This window comes from Monodon monoceros, unplaced genomic scaffold, assembly GCF_005190385.1.
Source record: "Monodon monoceros isolate NGI ecotype Baffin Bay Population unplaced genomic scaffold, NGI_Narwhal_1 Super_Scaffold_9, whole genome shotgun sequence".
NCBI lineage: Eukaryota > Metazoa > Chordata > Mammalia > Artiodactyla > Monodontidae > Monodon > Monodon monoceros.
In genome coordinates this window covers 37,165,885-37,192,953 of record NW_021703786.1, presented here as the reverse complement: position 1 = coordinate 37,192,953, position 27,069 = coordinate 37,165,885, and the positions used below count along the sequence as shown (strand labels likewise).

The window sequence follows — 27,069 nt, the reverse complement described above, 5'->3', positions numbered from 1 at the left end:
CCTGTTTGTTCATCTGCTTTTTCTGCTTCTGTGCTCGTGAACCAGTGAGGGAAAATCAAATCATTGGTTGAATTAGTGCCACTGGAAACTCATGCTTTCTGATCTCAGGGAACCTGTGGGGTGCCTCCCCATTTCTTTTGTATGTGCCTGGCTCCCTTTGCCCAGTTTTCTCAGCAGCTCTTCTGATGCCTGCTTACCTTCTACCTGTTATTCTTACGATCAGGGGATGACCTTGCCTTAGAGTGAAATTCATCAGGATTTCACGCTCTTAACTCAGAACTTTAGTCCTCACACTTTTCCTGTGTCCTTGAACATCCTTCTATATCACCGATCTCAGAGGAAGAGTTTCCATTAAGACTTATCTCTCCTCTTCCGGTCACCTCACAGAACTTGTCCCTTCTCTTCATTTATCTTCAGATTCTTTCCAGCTACTCGTTCTTCCTCCTCAGCCTGTAAGTAAATTGATTGATAGACTATTTTTCTAAAAGATACTTTATTTGGCCTTTATTTCCTTTATATAGCTACTGCCTAATTTCTCCTTTTTCCCCTCATCTCTTATTTGTCCCTTAACCAACACAGACTAGTATTAGGCCTTAACATTTCACTAAAACTGTTGAGCTCAAAGTGACCAGGGACTTCCCCGGCGGTCCAGTGGTTAGGACTCCGCACTTGCCCTGCCATGGGCCTGGGTTCGATCCCTGGTTAGGGAACTAAGATCCTGCAAGTGGTGCAGCCAAAGGAAAAAAAAAACAAAAAACAAAACTCAAAGTGACCAAATCTTATGAACATGCTTCAGTTGTAGCCTTACTTGACTTTTCTTTGGTATTTGGCACTATTTTCTACCTCTTTCTTCTTGACCATCTTGTTTCTTTTGGTTTCTTTGATACACATTTCTACTTATCACAACTCTTTCTACATGATCTTCTGTCTCTTTTATAATTTCCTGTCCACCCCTTCCCATCTGTCCCTAGGCCTTAAGTTGGGGTTTCCCAGGGTTCTGTCATGGTCCCATATAACTCTCTCTGCATTCTGTGCTTTCTTACCATAAACTAGTCCAATTCCACAATTTCCATTACTTGCTCCCTGATGGTGACTTCCAAATCTGTATCTGCAACCTCAGGCTGGCTTTAAGCAACTGTTCTCTGTATTCAGGTACTTATGCCTCATAAGCAGCCCTGACTCACAGTTTATACAACTGGAAGGGCTCAGTACCCACTGGAGGAGCTGCAGTGCCAATTAGGCAGCCAGGGGAGCTTGCTGATAGAGTAAGAAGGAAGCAGCAGTGAGAGTAGGCATCCTGTGTGTTTGGGAACGGGTGCAGAGAGAAAGCAGAGGGCGTGTGCGGCGGTACAGCAGCAGCACCGGTAGTCAGAGGACCAGGGTTAGGGTTAGGACAGACCCAACTGGGAGAGTCTTAGGTGCTGTCAGAGCAGCTGAAGCCAAGACAGCCAAATGTCTCTCACGTCCTTCTTTAAAATTTTCTGTTGTGGTCTTTCCCTGTTAGGGGACTAGGCAACCTGATAGACATGTTTCATTTTCTTTTCCACCCTGATGCTTCGTCCTGGGGCCTAGGGGGAAAATGTCCTAGCTCTCCTTGACTCAGGATTAAGAGGAAAGCAATAGAGGAGAATCTAATTCTGATAATATTAGAGTCAGACTCCTTCAGACTTTACAGTCATCTCCCCTGCTTGGCCTGTTGTAGTATCGTAGAGGAGCACAGTCTTGATCTAAATTTCTGCGACACTGGCCCAGCTTCTTGTCCAGCTCAAAGTCAGAAGTGAAGAAGGCAATTGAAACATCAGCTTATCCACAGACACAACCTTGACATCTAATCATGGTCACCCTCATGCAATCAGCGTGTGCCTGTCAACAGTATCTTCTGGAGAAAGGTGTATCTCAGCTGAAATGTCGCTTCAGTCATTAAAAAGATGAAGATTTATAGGGGAAAATGTTTGTTGATAAAGAGCCTTAATCAGGTTCTGAGACAGTTGAAGAGCAGGCATTGCAGCTGCCTGGGAAGACTGGGGCAGAGTTACCATCCATCTCATTTCATTTCTGAGATAATTTATACATACCCAGTAGTCTTCAGGGTCTTATTGGCCAGATATAACGTTGGTCCATTTGAGCTAGACATGAGGATGCTCTTGGGGCATGATTGGCACATCGCAGCCATCTGTGGCAATAGCTTGGTTGCCAGGTTACCCCAGCTTCAATGCAGGAGCAAACTGCTTGTTCTGTCTTCTTGAGAGTGGTCAGTTTCATGTCACTTAAGATCAGACTTGTGTTTCAGAAGGATGACAGCACTCCCTAGCTTAAAAACCTTTGGTAGCTTGCCACAGTTTACAGGATTAAGAACATGTTTATTCTCAGTGTTGACTCATTCAGGGTCTCGTGTAATTGGGCTTCTGCAGTTTCATCTGATTTCAAGAAGGGGAGGATTCGCATGTAAGTCCAGTTGTAGCTTTATGTGCACAGAACTTCTCGTCTCAAATCTGCTTCAGTGTATAAGCTGTTACCTTTATCTAGTATGTACTTCCCTCATACTAGATAAAAAAACTCCAGCTTTTTATGCAAGATTATCATTATCTCCATGAAGTCACCTTTAATTTTCTCAGGCTCCAGGATGTCATCTCACGTCCTCTTACAACACCTCTAATGTTATTTTTACACGTTGGTATCCTCTGCTGGACTCTAAGCCAGAGCTTAGGGCTTAGCAGACTTGTTCTGTGAAAGGCCCGATACTAAATTTTCAGGCTTTGTGGGCCGTGTGGTTTCTGTTGCAGCCGCTCACCTCTGCCATTGTAGGGAGGAAGCAGCCGTAGACAGTGGGTCAACTTGCACAACTGTGGCTGTGTTCCAGTAACACTTTATGCACAGAAATCCGGTGGACTGGAAGTGGCCTGGGGGTCGTAGTTTGCCAACCCCCGCTCTGCACTCCTGGGGGTACAGACTGAGTCTGACTGTTTTTTTATCTCCAGCCCCAGGCACAGTGTCCTTGGTAGGCCCTCAGTAAGTGTTTGTTGAAGGAATAATGGCAAAAATTGACAGCCAAGCTTTTAATGCAAAGGCGATATAGTACTTTTTTTGTTGTTCACTTCAAAGTTATTTAGACTGAGACTTTTTTTATATTAATATAGATACGTTTGAGGAAGAGATGTATAAAAACAATAAAATCAGAAGGAAAGAACACATTTTAATGATTTATATCAGAAGGAAGTAAATGGTTATCTTTCCAAGGAAGAAAGTGTGAAAATAAAAATAATGTTTTTAAAGGAATTAAAGTGGATATGCTAATAAAATAGTAGTATCTTTCCTTGTGACTCACATTTAATATGTGGGTTTTTTTCTGTTTCATCGTTCCTAATTTAAAGAATATTCCCTCATTTGATTGTCAGAAAGTGATTTATTGGGCCCCCAGCGCTCCTGCTATTACAGATAAGAATGGATCATATCTTTTAGATGTGCTAGGGGTGGGAAAAGGCGGTGAACCACAGGACTTAGATCTTCCTCAGCTAAGAAATACTTCTTCTTTTTTTAGATGGATTTGGAATCAAATCCACAGAACAGAAGTCCTGAATCACGTCCTGGTGTTGTTTATCCCAAATTTCATCGCAAAGACAATCTCAACCCAAGACACATAAATCTCCCTGTTCCTGCTCCCCATGCACAGTATGCAGTGCCCAGTCGCCATTTTCATCCACTTCCCCAGCTGCCAAGACCACCGTTTGCAATTCCACAGCAGCACGCCTTGTCAAGTCAGCAGCAGAATAATCTGCCTGAACAACCAAATCAGATGCCGCCCCACCCGAATCAGGGAGTCCCGCAGCAGGATCCGCTGGGTCAGCCGCCGCCTCAGCTTTCTGCTGCCTGTCAGGCAGGCCCCAACAGTGCTTTTTTTAATACTCCGGTTTCTCATCGACCACAGTCCCCTCCTGCAGAGGCTGCACTTCCTGAGCAGCAGCCCCCTCCCATGCTGCAGGGGGGCCACAGTCCTCTGCGAGCCATTGCGCAGCCCGGCCCCATTCTTCCTTCACATCTGAATAACTTCGCTGATGAGAACCCCCCAGGACTGCCTGTAGGAGAGGCTTTAGGTAAGTTCTCTGATCGCTGCTGGATGTGACAAATTCAGAGATGATTTACTCAAATGACATTGCTGTACAATATTTCTTGAGTCGGGATTGATTCATTTCTTCAAATAACGCCAGCAAAAGAATCAGTCAGTTAGTGTGGTAATCAGAATCTAGTTCCAAATGCTATATAATAATACTAAGCATCCAGTTGATGTCAGGTTATGTCGTAGGTAAGGAAGAATCATCATCATCACCATAACTTGCGTTACTGGCAAGTTCAGAAAACATGCTTCTCCAAAACTCGAATTGTAGCCATTTCTTTCTGGAGAATATCTGGTTGTAAAAACTCTTGAAAGAATTAACTTGAAACCCGAAATGCTGAAAACATAAACTTCGCACCAATGTTTCTACAGATCGTGTGCATGGGAGTGTGGCCCTGGAAGCATTACGGCAGCAGCAGGCGCGGCTCCAGCAGTGGAGTGAGCATCACGCCTATCTCAGCCAGGGCAGTGTTCCTTACCCACACCATCACCATCCTCACCCTCACCCTCACCTCCAGCATCTTCCCCAGCCGCCCATTGGATTACATCAGCCACCAGTGAGAGCAGACTGGAAGCTCCCCAGCAGTGCCGAAGATGAAGCAGAAACAGCTGACTCAAGGTATCCCAGCAGACTGACACGAGCCCCTACTGTTGTCCTTCTTGAGTGGTGTCCTTTTAGCCTCAGACTGGAATATTGTCCCAAAGAAATTGGATGCCGGCCTTCTAGGTACATTGCTCCACAGTTCTGTCGATTGACTCTAAAATATAGAGCATCTTTTGAGAAGTAACTCTTCTGAAAATCTAGGCATGGACGACCCGCTGTGGCTCGTAAGTCAATGTGGCCTCTTGCTTTGCAGTCCTTCTGAAAGAAACGTACCATCACTGTGCGTGGTTTTTTCATACTCAGTCATAATGCAAAGAATGCAAAGAGGACAGGATTAAATTAGAGGTTAAAAGTTAAAAATTATAAATTTATCATCAATATGTTTTTTTCTAGTAGCACGAAATTCTACCGTCTTTTAAGTATAGATGTTTGAGTGTTCAGTCCTCATTCTAAACTTGTTTTTATGGTGTCATGTGAATGCATTGAAGTGTTTCCTAATCCCTTCTGAATAAGATCCACCATTATGGTGACCTTTTATAGCCGTTAGTTGCCAAAGGCATGTAAAGACCAGGACAGCTGTTTTTACCACCAAGGGAAAAGAGAGAAATCAGATACTTGGGCATATTTAGCGTCTTCAGTTCAACACCTATGAGTGTTAATGCTTCCTGCTCTTGAGATGAATTAACGTTAGTTCTGATTAAGTAGTATGCTGTTGTTTGTAAAAATTACACGTGTAATTGATTAAGCTCTCCTTAATGTGATGAAGCTTTTCTTTTGTTTTCTCCTCCTCATATTTCATCATCCTTATGTAGGTTTCAAGACTTAATCAGAGAACTGTCTAATCGTGATCAAAGTGAAACACGGGAACTAGCTGAGATGCCGCCACCTCAATCAAGACTTTTGCAATATAGACAAATTCAGACCAGGAGCCCACCAGCAGTCCCCTCGCCCCCGTCCAGTGCAGACCACAGTACCCACTTTTCCAACTTCAGTGACAGCAGCAGAGACCTCGAAGTAGCCAGCAACCCAGCATTTCCACAGCGCCTGCCGCCGCAGCTGTTCAATTCGCCTTTCTCGTTGCCGTCTGAACACCTCGCCCCTCCTCCCTTGAAATGCCTGGCACCTGATGGAGCATGGACTTTCGCCAACTTACAGCAGAATCGCCTGATGGGGCCGGGTTTTCCCTATGGCCTACCTCCACTGCCGCCCAGGCCACCGCAGACCCCTTTTGTGCACATGCAGAGCCATCAGCCTGCTGTCAGCCAAGAGCCCTTCCACCCGCTGTCGGCTCGCACGGTGTCGTCCTCTTCGCTCCCCAGCTTAGAAGAGGTAAAATGTCTTTCTTCTGCGCTTCTCCTTTCAGGATCGTTGATTGTGAAAAAGATCAATATTTGTTGGTTTGATGGTGACGGTGGACAGAACTTAACTATATTTAATAGTCTTGTAAAGATAATATTTTCTTGCAACTTGTTTATTTTTCAGCTTCATTTTAAAGAGTTGTTTATTTTTTTATTGAAGTCTAGTTGGTTTACAGTATTGTGTTAGTTTCAGGTGTACAGCAAAGTGATTCAGTTATATATTTTTTTTTGTTCAGGTTATTTTCCATTGTAGGTTATTATGAGATATTGAATACTATTCCCTGTTATACAGCAAATCTTTGTTGCTTATCTGTTTTATTTATAGTATTCTGTATCGGTTAATCCCATACTCCCAATTTATCCCTTCCCCCTCTCCCTTTCCCTTTTGGTAAACCATAAGTTTATTTTCTATGTCTATGTGTCTGTTTCTGTTTTGTATATAGATTCATCTGTATTATTTTGTAGATTCCACATGTAAGTGGTACCATGGGATATTTGTCTTTCTCTGTCTGACTTCACCTAGTATGATATTCTCTAGGTCCATCCATGTTGCTACAAATGGCAATATTTCATTCTTTTTTATGTCTGAGAAATATTTCATTGTGTGTATGTAGGTGTGTGCATGTGTGTGTGTGTGCATGTAGGTATGTGTATGTATGTGTGTGTGTGTGTGTGTGTGTGTGTATATATATATATATATATATATATATATATACCCCATCTTCTTTATCCGTTCATCTGTTGATTGACACTTAGGTTGTTTCCGTGTCTTGACTATTGTAAACAGTGCTGCTATGAACACTGGGGGTGCATGTATCTTTTCAAATTAGAGTATTTGTCTTTTCTGGATATATGCCCAGGAGTGAAATTGCTAAATCATATGGTAGCTCTGTTTTTAGTTTCTTAAAGAACCTCCATACTGTTTTCCACAGTGGCTGCAACAACTTACATTCCCACAAACAGTGTGGGAGGGTAACTGTATCTCCACACCCTCTCCAGCATATTTATTATTTGTAGACTTTTTGATGATGGCCAATCTGACCAGTGTGAGGTGATACCTCACTGTGGGTTTGATTTGCATTTCTCTAATAATTAGCAATGTTGAGCATCTTCTCGTGTGCTTTTTGGCCATCCGTATGTCTTCTTTAGAGAAGTGTCTATTTAGGTCTTCTGCCCATTTTTTGATTGGGTTGTTTGTTTTCTTGATACTGAGTTGTATGAGCCATTTGTGTATTTTGGAAGTTAACCCCTTGTTGGTCAGGTCGTTTGCAAATATTTTTTTTCCATTCCTTAGGTTGTCTTTTCGTTTTGTTGATGGTTTCCTTTGCTGTGCAAAAGCTTTTAAGTTTGATTAGGTCCCACTTGTTTATTTTTGCTTTTATTTCTTTTGCCTTGAGAGATTGGTCTGAGAATATACTGCTGTGGTTTATATCCAAAAATGTTTGGCTGTGTTCTCTTCTAGGAGTTGTTTGGTGCCATGTCTTATATTTAGGTCTTTAAACCATTTTGAGTATATTTTTGTGTATGATGTGATGAGGGAGTGGAGTGTTCTAATTTCATTGATTTACCTGAGGCTGTTCTTGGAACTTATTTTAATTTTCCCCTTTTATTATGCTATGTCAGGCTTTGTAGAATGGTCATTGTTACAACCTGAAGCCTTTTATTGCTGTTTTAGAACACTTAACATCTGACTGACTTGAGGAGGCTATTCATTCAAGAAGCTTCATCCTGTCTGATCTGGGGAAATGGTTTTTAGTGGCTCACCTTTTTACTTACATTATATTTGTTAATTACAAATTTGTTCATTAAGGTTTTCCATAGATGTTGGTTTTCTCAGCCAGTGGTCAGTTGCAAGGGCTGTGCTCTTTCTCCTTTCGTTCATCCTGGTGCTTTCTTAGACTGGGGCAGTTAATACACAATGACACTGATTCCCAAATATCAGAATTTGCAGTCTTCAACGTAGAATTGACTCTGCTAAACTAAGCAATCTAGGGTAAACTGAATTATACTTTGGTATTGCTAAAGAGCATCTTTATGGACCTTCACTGATATAAAAATCTTAGTAATTCTAGGTTATAAAATTTCAAAAACGGTACATTCGGTGTGGACTCTAAAAATGTTGTCTAGCTGTTCCTGTCAAGCCTACAGTGATTAAAGGTAAGAATGTGTAAAGCTCGTGTGGTCATTATCAATCACACATGTCTTCTTAAAGCAGGGTAAACATTTTGAATTTTGAGATATGAAAAATATTTTTTTGACATTAGCTTCATTTTGTCGGTTCTTAATGATTTCTAAAGGCTTTAGAAATAATTTATTCATGTTTTGCAAATTTTCTGCTACAGATGCTGATTAAAAAGTCAAGTTTCATAGGGAAGCTTCTATATCTTATTTGTAGGGTTTTGGAGGTAATTTGTTCAAATTGTTCCAGTATTCATTGATTGGCTCATCATTGATTGGCTCCTTCTTATCACATATAATTTGCAATATTTTCTCTCATTTTGTGGACTGTCTTTTCCCCCTCTTGAGGGTATCCTTTGATGCACAAAAGTTTTTAGTTTAGATAAGGTCCAATTTATCTGTTTTCTCTTTGGTCGTTCTGCTTCTGGTGTCATGTCTAAGAAACTGTTGTCTAATCCAAGATCACAAAGATTTACATCTACCTTTCCTAGTTTTAGTTCTTACATTTAATTCTTTGATCCATTTTGAGTTAATTTTTGTACATTTTATGAGGTATGTGTCTAATTCATTATTTTGCATGTGGTTGTTCAGTTTTCTTTGCACTATTTATTGAAAAGACCATTCTTTCTCCATTTTATGGTCTTGGCAACCTTGTCAAAAAATCAACTGACCACAGACCTATGGGTTTATTTCTGGACTCTAAATTCTCTTCCTTGATCTATATATGTCCTTATGCAATACCATGCTGGCTTGTATACTGTAGCTTTGTAGTGAGTTCTGTATTTGGAAGTATGAGTCTTTGGTACTTTGTTTTTCTATTTCAAGATTGTTTTGGCTATTCTGGGTCCCTTGAATTACCATATGGAATTTAGGGTTAGTTTGTCAGTTTCTGCAAAAAAAATCTAGCTGGGATTTTAAAAGGGATTGCATTAAATTTGTAGATTAACTTGGGAAGTATTACCATCTTAACAATATAAAGTCTTCTGGTTCCTGAACGTGGTACCTTTCCACTTACTTAGGTCTTTTAAAATTTCTTTCAACAGTATTTTGTAGTTTTCCAATTATAAGTCTTACACTTCTTTTGTTAAATTTATTCCAAAGTATCATATTATTTTTTGTGCTATGGTACATGGAATTGTTTTCTTAGTTTCATTTTTTGGATTGTTCACTGCTAGTGTTTAGAAGTGCAATTGATTGTATATCTGCAAACTTGTAGAACTCTTTATTAGCTCTAATAGATTTTTTGTGTGTGAATACCTTAGGATTTTTTATGTAGAAGATAATGTCATCTGCAAATATAGTTTTGTTCTTTCCTTCCAATCTAGATGTCTTTTATTTCTTTTTCTTGCCTAATTGCCTGGCCAGAACTTCTAGTATAATGTTTAGGGTACATTTTTGGCAAAATTAGAGGAAGACAAGCATTTCCGGCGTGAGTTTTCCAAATTTCCTTCTGTTATTGATTTCTAATTTCACTCCATGTGGTTGGAGAACTTACTTTGTATAATTCTAATCTTTTAAAATTTATTGAGACTTGTTGTGTGGCCTATCCTGGAGAATGTTTCAGGTACACTGGGGAAGAATGTATATCTTGCTCTCGTTGGGTGGCATGTTCTATAGATATGTTAGGTCTATTTGGTTTATATTGTTCAAATTTTCTCTTTCCTTTGGGTCTGCTGTCTAGGTTTTATATCCATTATCAAAAGTAGGGTGTTGAAGTCTCCAAATATTATTGTTGAATTGTGTAGTTCTCCTTTTAATTCTGTCAGTTTATGCTTCATGTATTTTGGGGTTCTGTCCTTAGGTTTACGTATGTTTATAATTGTTAAATCTCCTTGTCTACCTTTTATCATTATATGATATCGTTTCTCTCTCATAACAATTTTTGTCTTCAAGTATGTTTTTTTCTGATATTTGTGTAGCCACCCCAGCTCTCTTTTGGTTACCATTTGCATGGAATGTCTTTTCTCATCCTTTTGCCTTTTGATTTTGTTGTCATTTGTTTGTTTAGTGATTTTTCTGAACTAATTTTTCAAATTTAAAGTTAATTTTTAAATTTTGAACTAATTTTTTAAAGTCAGTATTTGTTGTGTGTGGCCTCTGAAGTTTTTCTTCCATGGGCTTAATGATCAACTAGTCATTGCCCAGAGGTTTCCTTAACCACCCCATTCCAAAAACATTGCCCAGTTTTTGCAGAGGCATCTGTGTGTATGTGTGTTTGCGCACACCTTCCGTACTCGGCCAGGCAGTTTACACCTCTGCTTCAGCTTTAACTTCCTGCTTCTCCAGCCTCCAGATCAGCCAGAGGTGAGAACTTTTCTGGCCTTTCCTGAGCACGTGCACAGCATGTGTGTGGTCTTCTAGATTCCCAGGGAGGAACAGGTCGGAGCTATTCGAAGTCTTTATTCCCTAAAGTATCTTATAACCCAGCCTTTCCTCCAAAGCTTTTTGTTAGTCTGTTGTTTGGTCCAACTGCTATCCATTGCTTCAGGCAGCAGCAACTAAAACATCGGCCTTGTAAATAATTTCGGTATGGCCCCTTCGGCACTGGTTGAGTTCTGAGTTAGATAAGAGTCAAGTGTTGTTTTGTACCAGACAGGTGAAAACGAATAATTACAGCTCTTTGACAGTGAGGCCCCTTCTGCTCTGATAGTAGTGCTGGAAACGCAGGGTCTTATTTTCAAGGCTACCACTCAGCTGGAGAAGCAGGGGCATGGGCCTGTGGGAAATGAAAGTACTGCAAATCTTGCTCTTCTTACTGAAATTTTCTGGTTTCTCTTGATTAAGTGCTCCCCTGGTTGCTGCAAGCTTTAGTTTCCTAAATTCCAAGAAAGTTGATTGTGACGGTTTTTGTCAGTTTTTTCATTGCTTTTATGGAGTTCCTCGTTCCACCATTTTTACTGATAACCCTTGTGATATTTTGATCTAACCAGTAGAATGAGTTCATAATGTTTGGGGGAAATAACATGCCACAGTTTTTATAAGGTTTTATAAAGTTTTGTACTTTGCTAAATAATGTTGGATACTGAATAGTGTACTTTTAATCATTGATCTATTTAAATGTTTCTTAGTTTTGGAATTTAAGTTCTCTGTACCTTCGCGCCCTTAACGTTTGTTATTACTGTTTAGCTGTGAGTACATGAATAAGTACCTTCAATTGTCAGTGGGTTCTTAGAGTGCAATTACTTTTGCAAAAACATTTGGTCACCTTTATTTTGATGCATGAGATTCACAAATGATGACTGACTTGCAACACTGAAGAAAATACCTTGACAAGGAAAATATTATTTTTACCACATTTACAGGATTTGACCTTTTCAGTACATTAGGATAACTTCTGTCTGTTATGTTGTACAAAACGATTTTGCATGAATCATCTCACAGAATGAATGGTTTATATGTTTGCTGTTTATTTCCAACCTTTTAAAATAATTTCCTTAACATTAACAATACAGAAAAATGTGTTATTTCCCTACGTACTGTTAATTCTTTCATTGCTAGAAACCTTGGTAGATGAAGCTTATGTTGGATGAAAACATCTAGATGTTAGCTTAACAGTTAACTTGAACAGATATGGTTTTTCATGTTGTGTTTCATTAGTTTTCTCTTTTTTTAATAATAATTTTGATTTTCTTTTGACAAATGATATACCTGGTCAGCATGGAAAATGTGGAAGTTAGAGAAATTATTCCTCATTTCACTATACCAGGATAGCTCCTGTAATGTCGGGGAGGAAGAAATTGCCTCTACCCTTCTAGGTTCTTCTGGCTGGTCTGAGAATTAAATTGACATGAGACAGCTTAATAGGAGAAAATCAAACAAAGTTTAATATCATCTGTACATGGGAGAGACCCAGGAAAACTGAGTAACTCACCAAAATGGTCAAAGCCCTCACCTTAAATACCATCTTCAGCTAAGACAAAAGGATGTGGGGTGGTGGTTGGAGTTCAGAGTGCAGGAAGGCAGTTGGCTTGGAGATGGAAAATCAAGTGTGTGGTTTGCCAGAAGTGCAGCCAGTGGGACCCAGAGAGGAATTTTAACAAACGGGCTTTGCTGGGTTCCTCCCTGTCTAGACACTTAGTTCGCACTATGGTGATCTCTGGTGACATCTCCCTTCCTGGAACAGGTCCTCTATTTGCATTCTTTTAGGCAGTTAGCGGGAAGGTCAGAGATTCTTCCTGAGGCTTTTGGGCCTTAAAAACAATCAGCCTAAATTAATCCTCAAGCCAGAGAGACATTTTGGGATAGCCAATTTTGTTCACCTACAGTAACAGATAGCTTTTCATAGCGTTCACAGGTGACTGTCATGGAGGGGTATTACTTGTTAGAGACGTGAAACAATTTTTTTCCCTAATTGCTGTGCTCAGTTATATCGCCCCATCCAACCTTTCTTTCTACCAGGTCAAGATCCCTAAACGTGATCTTGATCCTATTCAGTGGCACTTTTTGCTACTTAAAATTTTTAGAGTGTTCTCATTTAGATGCTTAAGGCATCAATCCATGGATTTTCCTTACCTACCTCAAAAGCCCGGGCCCTCAGCTGCTTGGATGAAGCTAGGGCTCTGTGGTTTGGTTGTAGTGCCTGCACCCTCTCCCACTTCTGGTTCTTTACTGATGTGATGAGATAAGGAGAACGAAGAGCAGAGGTGCCTTCCTTACCTGGACCAGGTTACAGACCATTCCTGATTGGAAATAGATTGATAAATTGCTCCAATTTGATTTCACATTTCAGTGTAAGCTTGAGGTTATGATTTAATTTTCTCCAAATATTTAGCCAGTTGTTTTCATACTCTTTATTAAATGATTGCATATTCACTAGATAGAATAGTAGTTTTCTTGTCAAATACTAAATTCTTTATAATACCACCGTATCACATTTGTGTTTCATTCAACTCACTGCTGTTAGGGGGAGGGGGAGATGAAATGCAAGGAGCAGCAATAGAAGTTATCTCTTGGCTTCTGAACTTCCAAGGATTCAGTTGCTAGTAATTTTGGCATGATTTGGGATTTTTTCAAGGGTAATTTTGATCTGAATAAGGTTTTTCATTTTGCATGATATCTTTACAATCTAATCTCTGAGTAAGATGCAGTTCTTCAGTATATACTGCAATCTGTTTCTGGACTTTCTATTTTTCTCCTCATCTGTCTATATGTTTCTGTACCAGAATTACACTGTTTTAATTTTTGAGACTTTCTGGTATTCTAATTTGATAGTGTGACGTCTCCCTTATTACTTTGTTTTTTTCTTCCAGTTTCGGTTTGGGGAGTGCCGGGGAGAAGAGGTTATTTTCTGGTTTTTCTACCAGAAGTTTAGAATACCTATGTGAACTCCTCTCCCCGAAATGGAAACAAAAACCTTTCTTAGGTTTTAATTTCACTTACATCAAATGGATAGCTTAAATTGGGGGAAATTTTGTCTTTACAAATATTTTAAACCTCTCATTTAGGAACTGTACAGTCTTCAATATTTTAATTTTTTTTTCCTTCTTCCCTCCTTCTCTTCCTTTTTTCTTTGTTTTCTGAGTGTTCCTCTGTAAAATTCTGTAGTGTTTTCATTTCTGGTTAAATTTATTCTTAGGTTGAGTTTTCCTTGCTTTTTGTTTATGAACAGGACCTTTTTTTTTTCCCCATTATACTTTCCAGTTATTTTATCTTGAGAGATAAATCCTCATTCTTCTTAAGTGGAGATAGTTTTATCACGTTAAAAAACTTTTGTTTAACATAGAGCCAGCAGTGCAGAACACTGGTGCAGAACAAAGCTTTTGCCATTTAAGAGGTACTTTGCCATGAAATAATAGTTTGATTAAAAGGCCTCACTAGTAATAAATGGAAAGTTCCTTTGAAAAGTGTCATGTTTTAAAAGTCTCCGAATAAGAATTTGGAGCTGCACATTTCTGTGCTGCGCTGGTGGCATTGTTGTAATGGCCTTCTAACAAAAACGGAATTTTTGTAAGTCACTCATTCTGACCAGCTTCCTATAAATCAGCATTTACTTATGCCATCTTAGAGATGACGAGTAAGCCTCTGTGAGGTATCTGCTTTGAAATAGTTCTGTCTTATGTGTTGGCTTTTGAACAAAGACACTTTTTAACCCATCTGTTTATTTTCATTTTTTTCTTTCAAACAGATAGTTTTGAGGTTAGTTTTCGAAACGATTTTCAGGAAGTACTTGTCCTTCAATACTCAGTGATTTCAATACTGTTGTCTAATCATCCTCCCTCTCCCCCGCCAAGTCTCCTTCTATGGAGCAAGGTATTATTGTACAGATGTAGCTTGAAGATTATATTCTTGGCTGATCAACGTAGTCTGCCTGTTCTGACTTGAAAGGTGGATGGATGATGATAGGTCATGATTTATGTTGCACGACCAGGTAGTATTGCTGTCCTCTCAGAAGCGTCTTCTCAGATCGTCACTATGTGGTATCTAATGCATATAACAGAGACAGTGATCAACAAATTAATAAATTAGACCTGTAATTTAAGCATGAATATGCTTAAATTATCAAAGCAAATCATTTAAATGAGATGCTCTATTTTAATTAAAGTGTCTGGCACCATAGTTAATGAGACTTGGAATTTCCACCAGAGCATTTAGCTCTTCCTTAGTGATTAGCTTTGATAGTATAATTATAAATGGAGCCCTAATTCATTAAGTTGCTAACCTTTCCCCCAGTCATTTATTTATATATATACATGTGAATGGCTTGCTAACCTTATACATTAGAGGTGTACCTTATAAAACAGTGGTAAGCAGGTTATGAATTTTTACTTAAACTGACAACAATCTTTAAAAATAGAAATTCATACATGAGTTTAGTCATTTAGCTTTTTCTTCTTAAATGGCTTTTGAAACTTTAGCATTACACTTTGATTTTTAGAAGGAGATATTAGCAGTGGACTTAGAAAATAATGATCATATGTTTAGCGACATAACAAATTCACAGTTTAAGCATGAAGAATGTTTATAAACACACAAACATATATGGAGTCCATACTGAACCCAGGACTAAGGATCTCCAGCAGAGGAGAATAAGCCTTTAAGGAATAAATAATGACATTATTTAAGACCTGAGGACTCTAAAATTAAGTTCTGCATGCCAGTCATTGATAGGGTTGCCATCTAAAAGTAAAGGAGCAATCTGCTTGGCAGGAGATGTGTGTAGAAAGAGTAGTCTTCTCTTCAGGAAAAAAACTGAGAACTGGGCAAAGGCAACAGGAAACAAAAAGTGGTCAGGAAATAAGAAAAGAAGAAAGAAAATAAAAGGTGAAAAGTATAGTTTATATATTGAACAGCCTAAGGGCCCACAGGACTGAAGTGTAGGTGGAAATAAAAAGGCGTTCTCTGTCAGAAATATATATGTATTTTTATAGGCAAGTGATCTTTTTCTCAAATTTTTGTTTGCGGGCCCTTCTCTTTCAGTGTACTTCATAGGAATTTCCCTCTGTGGGGAGAAAAGCTGAAATTTTAAACTCATTGCCCATAATGCATTCTATTGTAATCAGTTAGCATGCTCTCTATAGTTTTTTTAATTTAAATAACTTAAATAGGCTTGTATATGTCATAACACTTTAATTATTTTAGCAAATACATCAAATTGTTGATGGCTGTTAAGGTCGGTGATGGATGTTTGGACTTTTTAATAATAAAAAGTTAAAATATATCCTCATTGACAAAGACTTTGATTTTTTGAAGGCTTTAAAGTAAAACTTAGAACTTTGGGATTAGTCAAGGCCTTGAAGATCACTTATTCTAACTCCTCCTTTTAAAAAGAAACTGAGGCAGTGAGATGTTGCAGGACTTAGAGCTTAAGCAGTTACTAATCACAGCAGAGCTGAGACTCCTGACCTCCAGTCTCGCGTTGTTTCTGGAGCATCACACTGTTGTTCATATCCTTATGCCACAAATAAGGTTTACTCCGAGAAAGCAGGAAGTGATTGCAGTTACATGAAGTAGACGTGGCAGGTGGGTGGGTGAGGCCAGGGGTGAGACAAATCACGTTCTTGAGACCAAATAATTAAATCTTCAATTATATGACGTTCTCCTTTGCGGAGAAGGGGAGGGATGGTGGTGGAGAGAGAAGGAGATGGTTCATTTTAGGATCCCGTATTCTTAGAGCTATCCAGTTCTACCTACTAAATGTTTGACAGCTCAGATAATTAACTTGGAGATGTCAAATATCAGAAGATTAACTATAAGGAATTTATTTCTCAATGTTCTTTAAAAATTATAAACAGAATTCTCTGGCATTACCTTCTTTTTTGAAATTAATTATGATAACTGTGATTCTTCATACTTATAATTATTCTTCAGAGTTATCATAGCTATGAGTTGAAGGTAAACTCCTGTGTACTATTTTATTTATGTTAAGCTGACATATTTTCATCGTAAGAGGGATTGTGGTCTATAATTGATAACTTGACTGTTTCACATTCAAGAAGAGTTGACAAGAGCCAGAATGAGTCAAGGTAGCTCAAAATGTCACAGCAGTGAACCTGACATTTCTCTCTTAGATGTAATATTGCATTCCTTCTAGTATCTCCTCTATTACCTTGTGTTTGGATGTAGGAAAAGAACATCGCTTGGTGGGAAAACACTGTTTGCAGAGTGTAAGTGCCCTTGCCTGTGAAATGCTTTCAAATGGTATTTTTCTTTATTTAGACCTAAATTGATTTTTAATGCACTTTGGTACAAAGTCACGTTCATTTTAGTGTACCTTTCTTTCAAGAAAAACAAAACAAAACCCAGAGATAAATGTACTGTGGTTTTGAAAATTAAGATAAATTTTTGCTTCTATTATGATTGAATCTTATCAACCTAATGTGACATTGACGTTTTCAAACTTCTGTTAAGATAATGCATTTTATTTTAAAAATAATTATTTTAAAATAATATAAAAGAAATGGTGGAGAGTGGCATAATTATTTAGGTGAGAGATGATGGTGGTTTGGACTATGACGGAGCAGTAGTAATGGCGAGAAGTAAATTCAAGGTCTGTTTGTAGCTAAGATCTACAGGGATTCCTGATGGATCTGATGTGACGTGAAATGCGGTGAAATAGAACCACCTCTTTCTTGTTTCTGCTAACTACATTTCAGTTGCTCAGCAGCCACGTGTGGCTCAGCGCCGTTTTACTGAACAGTGCAGGTCCCCAGCATCTCCCATACCACGGAAGGGTCTTTTGGACAGAATTGCTCAACTGAAGGACTCACACCCTTCAGCTCTTTGAAACTGTCTTGTATTATTTCTTTGCTAATTGCCTACCATCTTTTTTTCTCTGTTTCTCACTTCCTGAAGCTTCTGTTGATAAGATGTTAGACTTCCTGGATTCTTCAGATTCTTTCTTCCTCTCACATTTTAATGTTTGTATTTTTCCTGCTGTCTGAGATTTCCTTCATGTTACCTACAGACCCTTCTATCACACTTTACATTTGAGCCCTCAGATTCTTTAATTTCCAAGAGTTCTTCCTTCTCAGGTTTTTCCTTTTTCATAGCATCTTATTTTTGTTTTTATAAATGCAGTGCCTTTTCTGAGGAAACCAATTGAGAGTTTGTTGTTGTTGTTTTGTCTTAGATTTTTAGTAAGAACTAAAAAAGCATTTAAAAAATATTTTAAAAACATAATTGCTACTTCTTTTTCCTGGGCCCTCCTTTTTTCCTGTTTATCTGTGACCATCTTTTACGCTGGAGACTCCCTTTAAATGTCCGGTAACCCTTGATTATCTGTGTCCCTGAAAAGCAGTTTGGGAGTTTTACGGTTCCTTAATGACTCACTGCCTGGCAGGCTTTTCGCTGGGGACTTTTTAATGCTTGAATCTTCTGGTTGTTGCGGAGGAGTGCAGAGTGAGACTACTTGTTCTCTGTACAGACTTTCAGTTAATCCCCCCCGTTTTATCCCTTCGTCCTCCCTTCACTTTCCATGGTAGCTTGTGTTTCTGAGGCCCGAGCCTCTCTGGAATCCTGCAGAGTGGACTGATTCTCCTCTCAACTGGTAGCTCTAACTCCATCCTTCTTCCACAGACAGTCTTCCATGTGTTCCAGAAATGTGTCCTATGTTGATGGCCAGTCATCCAGTCTTGATTGTTATAGATCCTTTATGTTCATTTATTATTATTTTAGTGGAGTCTTGGGCCAGTCTCCACCATTAACTGGGGATCATGCCTTTAAAAAAAAAATACAGTTTCAGAAGTTATCAAGTCCTTTTCAATAGATTACATGACACGAACCCATAGACATTACTGTTGCAAACCACAGTTTATCCAACACACATTGCCTGGCTTGCTAATATTGTTTTTAACCTTATAGTGATACTCCTCTCCTAGTTTCTTTCTTCCTAGGTAAGTCGACAAAACTGTAGCACATTGCTTTAGACGTAAGATCATAACCTTACTGGGAGCTAAATTGAAGTAAGTTAGTAGAGCCCAAGAGTGTTCTATAGTCAGGAATTTCTTCTTCAAAGCTTGGGGAAATTAAATAGAAAATATGGTATGTGTTCAACATTAAACATTTAAATCCTTTTGCTGAATACTTATTGAGGACTTTTAGGTTCTAGGCATGGTGTTTAGGTGCCGGGAATACACAAGTGAGTAAGGTCTGATTTCTGCCCCAGAGTCTTTGCGTGTCCCTGACATTTTAATTTAGGTCAAGGTTACATTGCCTCTTCTTGGATCACACAAATCCAGGCCAAAAACATATTTTTAGATTAAAAGAAAAACGTGAGCATCTCCAGAGAATCAATTTTGTTAGTGAACCAATAACCTTCATATTGTATGAAAATTTATAGTTGAACAAGATGTAAAGCGATGGAATTTAGTGGTATTTTAGACGAGTAAATTTGTAAAGTCGTGAAAAATTATTAAATATCCTAGAAATGAGATAAAACTCAGAGAGTACAGACTGATAGTCCAGATTTTTTTTTTTAACTTGTTCAGTGGTTTTTTAGAAAATTAAATTTGACTAGTTTGAGTGCCAGGCATGTATTCTTTAGTTTATCACAGCATAACTCCGTATTGTTCAACACCTGGTCTGATTTACATTACACATTTAGGTTATAGACCTGGTCCTACGGGCATTAGAATTTTCCAACTTCAAATGAGAGAAGAAGTAAAGTGCAGCTATTAAATATGGTGTAATAAATGAGTTTTCATGACATAAAAAGATATCTGTGATATTTTAGTGAGAAATTACCAGGTTGTATGTATCATTTTAAGTGAAGGTGTATGTTCATATGCATACAGGGGAAGATGCTCGTAATACCTGGTTTTCTGCTTTTAGTGATGTTAAGTTGATTAACGTTTATCGGTGATCAGATGATAGCAGTCTGATCCACCAATTTTAGAAGTTCCCAGCGACCTTTCAGATTTAGCCGCTATTGATGACTGTTGTTTAGAACTGTTGTTTCATTAGAGATGGCGATTTTAAAATTCTTTTAGTTTCTTTTGTATCTATTTTTCTTCTATGAAAGAGAACTTCTCCTCACTAAATGTTTCATTCCTTCAAATCTGGCCTATATAGAAAAAATGAGTAGTTCTTGCCCTTTGTTTTCTTGCCCTAAATTTTCAGAGTAATGAATTGGTACCTTAGCAGGCCCCAGAGATGACCACTCAGGCTCCCCTCACCGTTTTTTCCTTTGGAATATCATCATGAATTAGGTATCATTATATATTTGAGTTTGCAGTTCATTGTAGCCATTCTGCAGTGGGACACACTGTTATGTCTCTGGCCAGTGGGAGCCCCTTCATATTGGTGGCTGTGTTCTTTGACATATTGACAGTGACCTTTGGTAGCTTCCTTGCTTTCAGACAGGACAAGATGTCTCTAGCTCATCTCGTACCTGTTCCGCCCCTGACCAGGAATCAGGTGTTTCTCAGGGCAGCCCTGATGGAGACTGTAGTCTGGTACTGAAGGTGCTCTCTGGTACTGCTCGTCCCTGCTTTTTCACTGGGCAGAGCCGGGAAGTACTTTGTTTTTTGAGAGAAAAATAAATCATGAGTTCATATTGATACTTCCAAGTCAATGAAGGATTATAGGGTTTTTAATATTTGTGTTTTTCACTTTACACTAGAGATCATTGTTCCTAATAAATGACTAACAGCTAGTTATTTGCTTTATATGTATATACATACACATAGATAAGATATAGATAGATAAGGGTGTGTGTGTAATAGTTTCATAATAACAGTACTGATGTTAAATTAGCAATAAATGCAGTTGAAGACACCTGTGTGGTTCATTTTGTCCTAAGGCTATATCCCATAGATATATTTAGTTAAAATACTGGATTTTAGGGGCTTCCCTGGTGGCGCAGTGGTTGGGAGTCTGCCTCCCGATGTGGGGGACGCGGGTTCGTGCCCCGGTCCGGGAGGATCCCGCATGCCGCGGAGCGGTTGGGCCCGTGGGCCGTGGCTGCTGGGCCTGTGAGTCCGGAGCCTGTGCTCCGCGGCGGGAGAGGCCGCGGCAGTGGGAGGCCCACGTACCGCAAAAAAACAAAAACAAACAAACAAAACTGGATTTTAAAGGTATCTGAAATAATTCTTCTGTGTGTGGTTATAGCACTTATTCGATAAACATTTGAGTTTATTTCTGTTTGGTTTTAGTTTTCAAATCTAATTTTGATTTTAGGAAGCACTTATCAGTACATGGTCCCAAAGTCCAAATTATAAAACAAGTGATATTCACAGGTTAAACTTCCATTCCTGACTCTACTCCTTCCTTATCCCTTCCCCCTATAGAAAACAATTATTTTTTTAAATTAAACTTCTCATTATTTCTTTTTGAAAATAAAAGCAGATACTTATGTATGTACATGTACCACCCTTTTGTAGATAAAAGGTAGCATGTTATACATGTTGTTGTGTATCATGATAGATCAGAGCTCATCCATAGCAGTATTTAGAAATCTTCCTCATTCTTTTTACAGCTGCATAGTACTTTCATTATATAGCTGTACCATGGTTTATTGAACTGGTCTCCTATTGACAGACATTTGGATTGCTTCCAGTCCTTTGTTATTAAAAAATAGTGCTTCAGGGCTTCCCTGGTGGCACAGTGGTTGAGAATCTGCCTGCTAATGCAGGGGACACGGGTTCAAGCCCTGGTCTGGGAGGATCCCACATGCCGCGGAGCAACTAGGCCCGTGAGCCACAATTACTGAGCCTGTGCATCTGGAGCCTGTGCTCCACAACAAGAGAGTCCGCGATAGTGAGAGGCCCGCGCACCACGATGAAGAGTGGCCCCCGCTTGCCACAACTAGAGAAAGCCCTCACGCAGAAACAAAGACCCAACACAGCAAAAATAAATAATAAATAAATAAATAAATAAATAAATAATAAAATAAAATTAGAGTTTACCAAGCGATCCACCAATTCCATTAAAAAAAAAAATAGTGCTTCAGTGAATAGCCTTATGCACACGTCAGAAGGATCTCAAAAACTTTTATTTATGTGATTTTTAAATATCTATCAACAGTTTTTTTAATATAAGCTATCAGTGTTTAAAACTAATAATTTAAAATAAATATCAATTCATTTAAAAATTATAATAATAAACTCATTCCTTGTTAACAAAAATAACTATTTTCCAGAACAAAAATGTTTAGTGAAAATAGTGCCGTTTTTTCAGTTTTGCAAATCTTCTGCAATGTGTCATTTTGGTTGACGTATATGAAGAAAACTCTGTCATGCAGATATGTACCTGGAAAAGGGATTTTAAATTTTAATGACCTTTTCAGATAATTATAGATACTCTCCCTTGATACTACACCAAAACTTGGCAGTTGGTAGTTTCTTAAAGGTTAGTTGCAATATGGAGTCAAAAATTTCACTGTGATGGCCCTGATCACAGCAAAAGCTTATGGGAGCCAGAACTCTGAGGGAGGGGAGCCATCTCTGCTTGGTGGGCCTGTGGTGCCAGGAGGGTGGGGCCAGACCTTGTTGCCTTTTCCTGTCTGTCCTCCTGCCCCTTGGCCCTAGACTCTGCACGTTGTGGGAGTGGGTGGTTTCTGGTCCAGAGGACTATCAAGGGGGCTCCCAAGGACCTAGAAATCACCAGGGAGCTCATGGAGAGGAGGAGCTTAAGAAAGTGACTCTGTGGAATTGTTTATGAATTCGTGGGCCCAGGTCTGATGTACACATACATGGATCAGATCCTAATTAGCATACCAAAGACATGGAGAACTGAGCTGATGGATAGACCTCTGCCCAGGTCACGGACTGAATCCAGAGTGGCAGGCACTCAGTGCAGATCCAGATAGCACCACAAAGGCTTTAAAAACTAAGCTGACTTTGAAACCATAGCCCACAGAAGACAGGTTGGAACTTAACATTACCACATCAGTTGCCTGCTAAAACAAAAATATCAGTATCAACATTCTCCGTAGGGTTTAAACAAACCCAGGGTCTCATGAGTTAATATTTTAAATGTCCATAATACAATCCAAGATTACTCAGTATATAAGAATTTATGGAAATCTCAGCTCACACAGGAAAAGCCCATCAACAGGTGCCCGCAGTAAGATGATACAGACTTTGGAATTATCTGAAAAACACTTTAAAGCATCTTATTATTAAAGTGCTCCAAAGAGCAATCACAGACCTCTTGAAACAAATGTTAAAAAGTCTTAGCTGAGAAAGAGAAGATATTAAAAAAAAACAAAACAAAACCAAGTAGACATTTTAAAACTGAAAAATGCAATAACCAAAAATTTAAAACTCACTTGATGGTCTCAGTAGCAGAATGGAAATGACAGAGGAGAGAGTCAGTGAACTTGAAGATCAATAGAATTTACCTAATCTGCACTACAGAAAGAACAAAGATTGGATGGGGTGTGGGGGTGGGGAGGAACACAGAGCCTCAGAGGCCTATGGGACAAAAACAGAGGTTGAATATTCAATCTTTTGAATTTCATCAGAGTCCAAGGAGGAGAGGAGAAAAAAATGTGATGCTGAAAAATATCTGACAAAATAATAGCAGAAAACGTCCCAAGTTTGGTGAAAGACATAAGCCTACAGATTTAAGGAGCAGAGTGAATCCTAAATAGGATAAACCCAAGGAAATTTGCACCTGGGCATATTATAATCAAATGGCTAAAAGCAAAAAGCAAAGAAAATAATCTTGAGAGAAGCCAGAGAAAACACATCTCATTAGAGAACAATAATGCAAATGACTAATGATTTCTCATCAGAAACCATGGAAGCCAGAAGGAAGTGGCAAACATTTTTAAAGTGCTGAAAGAAAAGAACTTTTAACCCAGAAATGTATATGCTGCAAGACTGTCCTTCAGGAATGATGGTAAAATAAAGACATTTACTGATAAAGGAAAACTAAGAGAATTTTTAGCCAGCAGACCTCCTCTAAAAGAATTGTTAAAGGAAGTTCTTCAGACAGAGGGAAAATGATACCAGAAGGAAACTAGGCACATCAGCAATGGAAGTTGAGCAACAGATACAGTAAATATCTGGATAAATATGATAAACTGTTCTCCTTGAGTTCTATCAAAATTCCCAGTTGAGAGCAAAATATATAACATTGTCTGATTGTTTTTCAGTATATATAGATATAATATATAAAAACAACTATAACTATAGCATAAAGAGGAAAAGTAAAGAACCGAATATGGTAATAAGTTTTCTACATCTCAACTGAAGTGATAAAATATAGATTCTAAGTAGATGATGAAAAGTTAAGTATGTATTCCATTATCCCTAGAACACCTATTTAAAAATCATATAAGGAGACATAGAATCACAAAATTAAAATGAAATTACAAAAACATGTTCAAATAGCCCAAAAGAAGGCAGGAAAAGGAAAACAAAGGAACATAAAACAGGAAATGAACAGGAAACAAAAGACATAAGACAACTGACTTAAATCTAAACATATCAGTAATTACATTATATACATGATCTAAACATACCAATTAAAAGTCAGAGATTGTCAGGATGGGTTTTTCAAATAGTTCTAATTATACGCTATCTACAAGAAACGTTAAAAATATAACAGTATAGGTAGTTAAAAGCAAAGGATGGAGAAAGGCATACCATGCAAAGACTAATCAAAAGAAAGCTAGAGTGGCTGTATTAGTGTCAGACAAAGTAAACTTCAGAGCATAGGAAGTTATCCAAGAGGGACATTAGTACTGATAAGAGGGTCAGTACATTAAAAGGAAATAACAGTCTTAAGTGTGTATGCATCTAACAACAGAACTTCAAAATACGTGAAGCAAAATCTAAAACGAGTAACAGACAAATCCACAATTATAGTTTGAGACTTTGACTCTCCCGTCTCAGTATTTAATAGATCTAATAGACAGGAAATCAGCCAGGATATAGAAAAAGTGAGCAGCATCATTAACCAACTGCATTTAGTTGACATTTATGGGACACTCCAACCAACAACAGCAGAATATATGATCTTTCCAAGTGCAGATGTCACATTCACCAATAAAATATGTTATCTGACCATAATGGAATTAAACTAGAAATGCATAACCAAAGGATAACCAGAAAATCTCCAAGACTTGGGAATTAAACTGCATATATCTAAATAATAAATGAGTGAAAGAGGAAGTCTCAAGGGAAATTAGAAAATGTCTCAGATCAATAATCTAAGCTTCTATCCCAAGAAATTAGAAAAGGAAGAATAAAATAAATTAAAATCAAGCAGAGGGAAGGGAATAATAAAGATGAGAACCGAATTCAATAAAAAATGAAAACAAAAATAATAGAGAAAAATCAGTGAAACCCAAAGCCAGTTCTTTGGAAAGATCAATAAAACTGATAAAGCTTTAGCAAGAGTGACAGAGGAAAGGAGAGAAGCACAAACTACCAATATCAGGCACGAAAGAGGAGATACCACTGAATCCAGTAGACATTAAAAAGGATAACAGTAAAGGAATACTGTGAACAGCTCTTTGCATAAAATCCAGCAACTTAGATAAAGTGGATCACTTCTCTGAATACCACAAACTACAAAAACTCACTGAAGACTAAATAGATAGCATATGAATAGTCTTATAACTGTTAACAAAATTGAATTTGTCGTTTAAAAACCTGCCAAAGAAGAAATCTGCAGGCCCAGATGGTTCGCTGCTGAATTCCTCCAAACATGTAAAGAAATACCACCAATTTACGCAATCTCTTCCAGAGAATGGAGGAGAAGGGCACACTTCTTAACTTACTGTATATGGCTAGCATTACGCTGATACCAAAACTAGACAAAGACAGTACAAGAAAGAGAAAACTACAGACATATCTGTGAACATCATTGCAATATCCTCAACAAAACATTAACAAATTGAATTCAGCAATATATAAAAAAGAACAATACACTACAATCATGTCGGAGCTTATTTCCAGAATGCAAGGCTGGTCCAGTGTTTGAAAATAAATCAATGTAATCCACCATACTAACAGTCTAACGAGAAAAATCACATGATTATATCAATAGACATCCCCCCCCCAAAAAAAAAGCCTATATACACATTTGACAGAACAGAACATCCATTCATAAAAACTCTTGGCAAACTAGAAGTAGAAGGGATATTCCTCAACCTGTTAAAGGACACCTATAAAAGTCCTACAGCTACCATCACGATTAATGGTAGAGACTGAATGCTGAACGCTTCTAAGATAAGGAAGGAGTTAAGATGTCAACTCTCAACATTCCTGTTCAACGTTATCCTGGAAGTCTTAGCCAGTGCAGTACATCAATAAAAAGAAAAGACACAGAGTTTGGAAAGGCAGAAATAAAACTGTCCCTATTCACAGATGACATGATTGTCAATGTAGAAAAACCCAAGGAATCTACCCAGAAAACAAACCAACAAAAATTAATTTTGACTAATGTGAATTTAGCAAGGTTTTGAGGTAAAAGGTCAACACAAGTCAATCCCATTTCCATATATTAGCAACATTCAATTGGAAACCAAAAGGTAAGAGCAAGTACTATTATAATAGCTCAGAGGAAAATTAAATGCTAGGTGCAAATTAACAAAACCTGTACAGGGTCTGTATGCTGGAAACTACAAAACTGCTAAAAGGTAATTTATTTGGTGTATAAACCATTTCATTCAGTTGTCAGCAAGATTTCTCTGCTTATCCTCAAATTACCTTTGAGGACAGATTCCAAAGTAGCAAATCGTATTTTCATGCATCTACCTACATCTGTGTTGTATGAAGTAGGTATACCAGGGGACCATCTATATATTATATTTATATATGTACGTATGTATATTATGTGTGAGTGTGTGTGTGTGTGTGTGTGTATACACACACACATATATATATAAATAAAATCTTCAACATATCTAATTTTAAGAACGTTCAAACAATGCCAAGTTTTGGTTCTTTTTCTAACAGAGGATCAGTTGCATTCATAATGTCATTTGAAGTTGTATTTTATACTTAATCTGCCCATTCATCTTTGTCAGCAGCTGCCTAGGAGCTGTTATAAACATGTTACACAATACTTCCACAAGTACTGTGCGTGTCAACTGTGTGATTTTTTTGGATTTCAGTTTGGAAGATATAAATGACACACATTTTTTTTAAAGTTTAATTGAATATTTTCTCCTTTTATATCAGCTTTCCATTGCTTTCTGATGTTTAGTTTTCCTCATTTAAGTGTTGTGGTTCACATATCTATTCATTGCAAAAAGGGGCTTATAAAGTTAATGCCTGGAATTCATATGAGTATCACCAGGGAATTTGATTATTATAACCTGTTTTCTGAGGCCATAACAGATTTTAGTTTTGTACTTTAGTATTCACACATAAAGCCTTTTTTTTTTTTTTTTTTTTTTTTTTTTTTTTTTTTTTTTTTTTTTT

At 38.1% G+C, this 27,069-nt stretch overlaps 1 protein-coding gene across 7 annotated transcripts in view; it reads left to right on the top strand.

The window, feature by feature from the left end:
• HELZ (helicase with zinc finger) overlaps nt 1-27,069 on the top strand; it is a 154,707-nt gene that overhangs the window by 113,466 nt on the left and 14,172 nt on the right. For all 7 annotated transcript variants that reach the window (XM_029211012.1, XM_029211017.1, XM_029211018.1 and 4 more), the window contains 3 exons: nt 3,539-4,091; nt 4,484-4,730; nt 5,528-6,044. In XM_029211012.1, the coding sequence (XP_029066845.1) occupies nt 3,539-4,091; nt 4,484-4,730; nt 5,528-6,044 (1,317 nt within the window). The remainder of the gene's footprint in view (nt 1-3,538; nt 4,092-4,483; nt 4,731-5,527; nt 6,045-27,069) is intronic.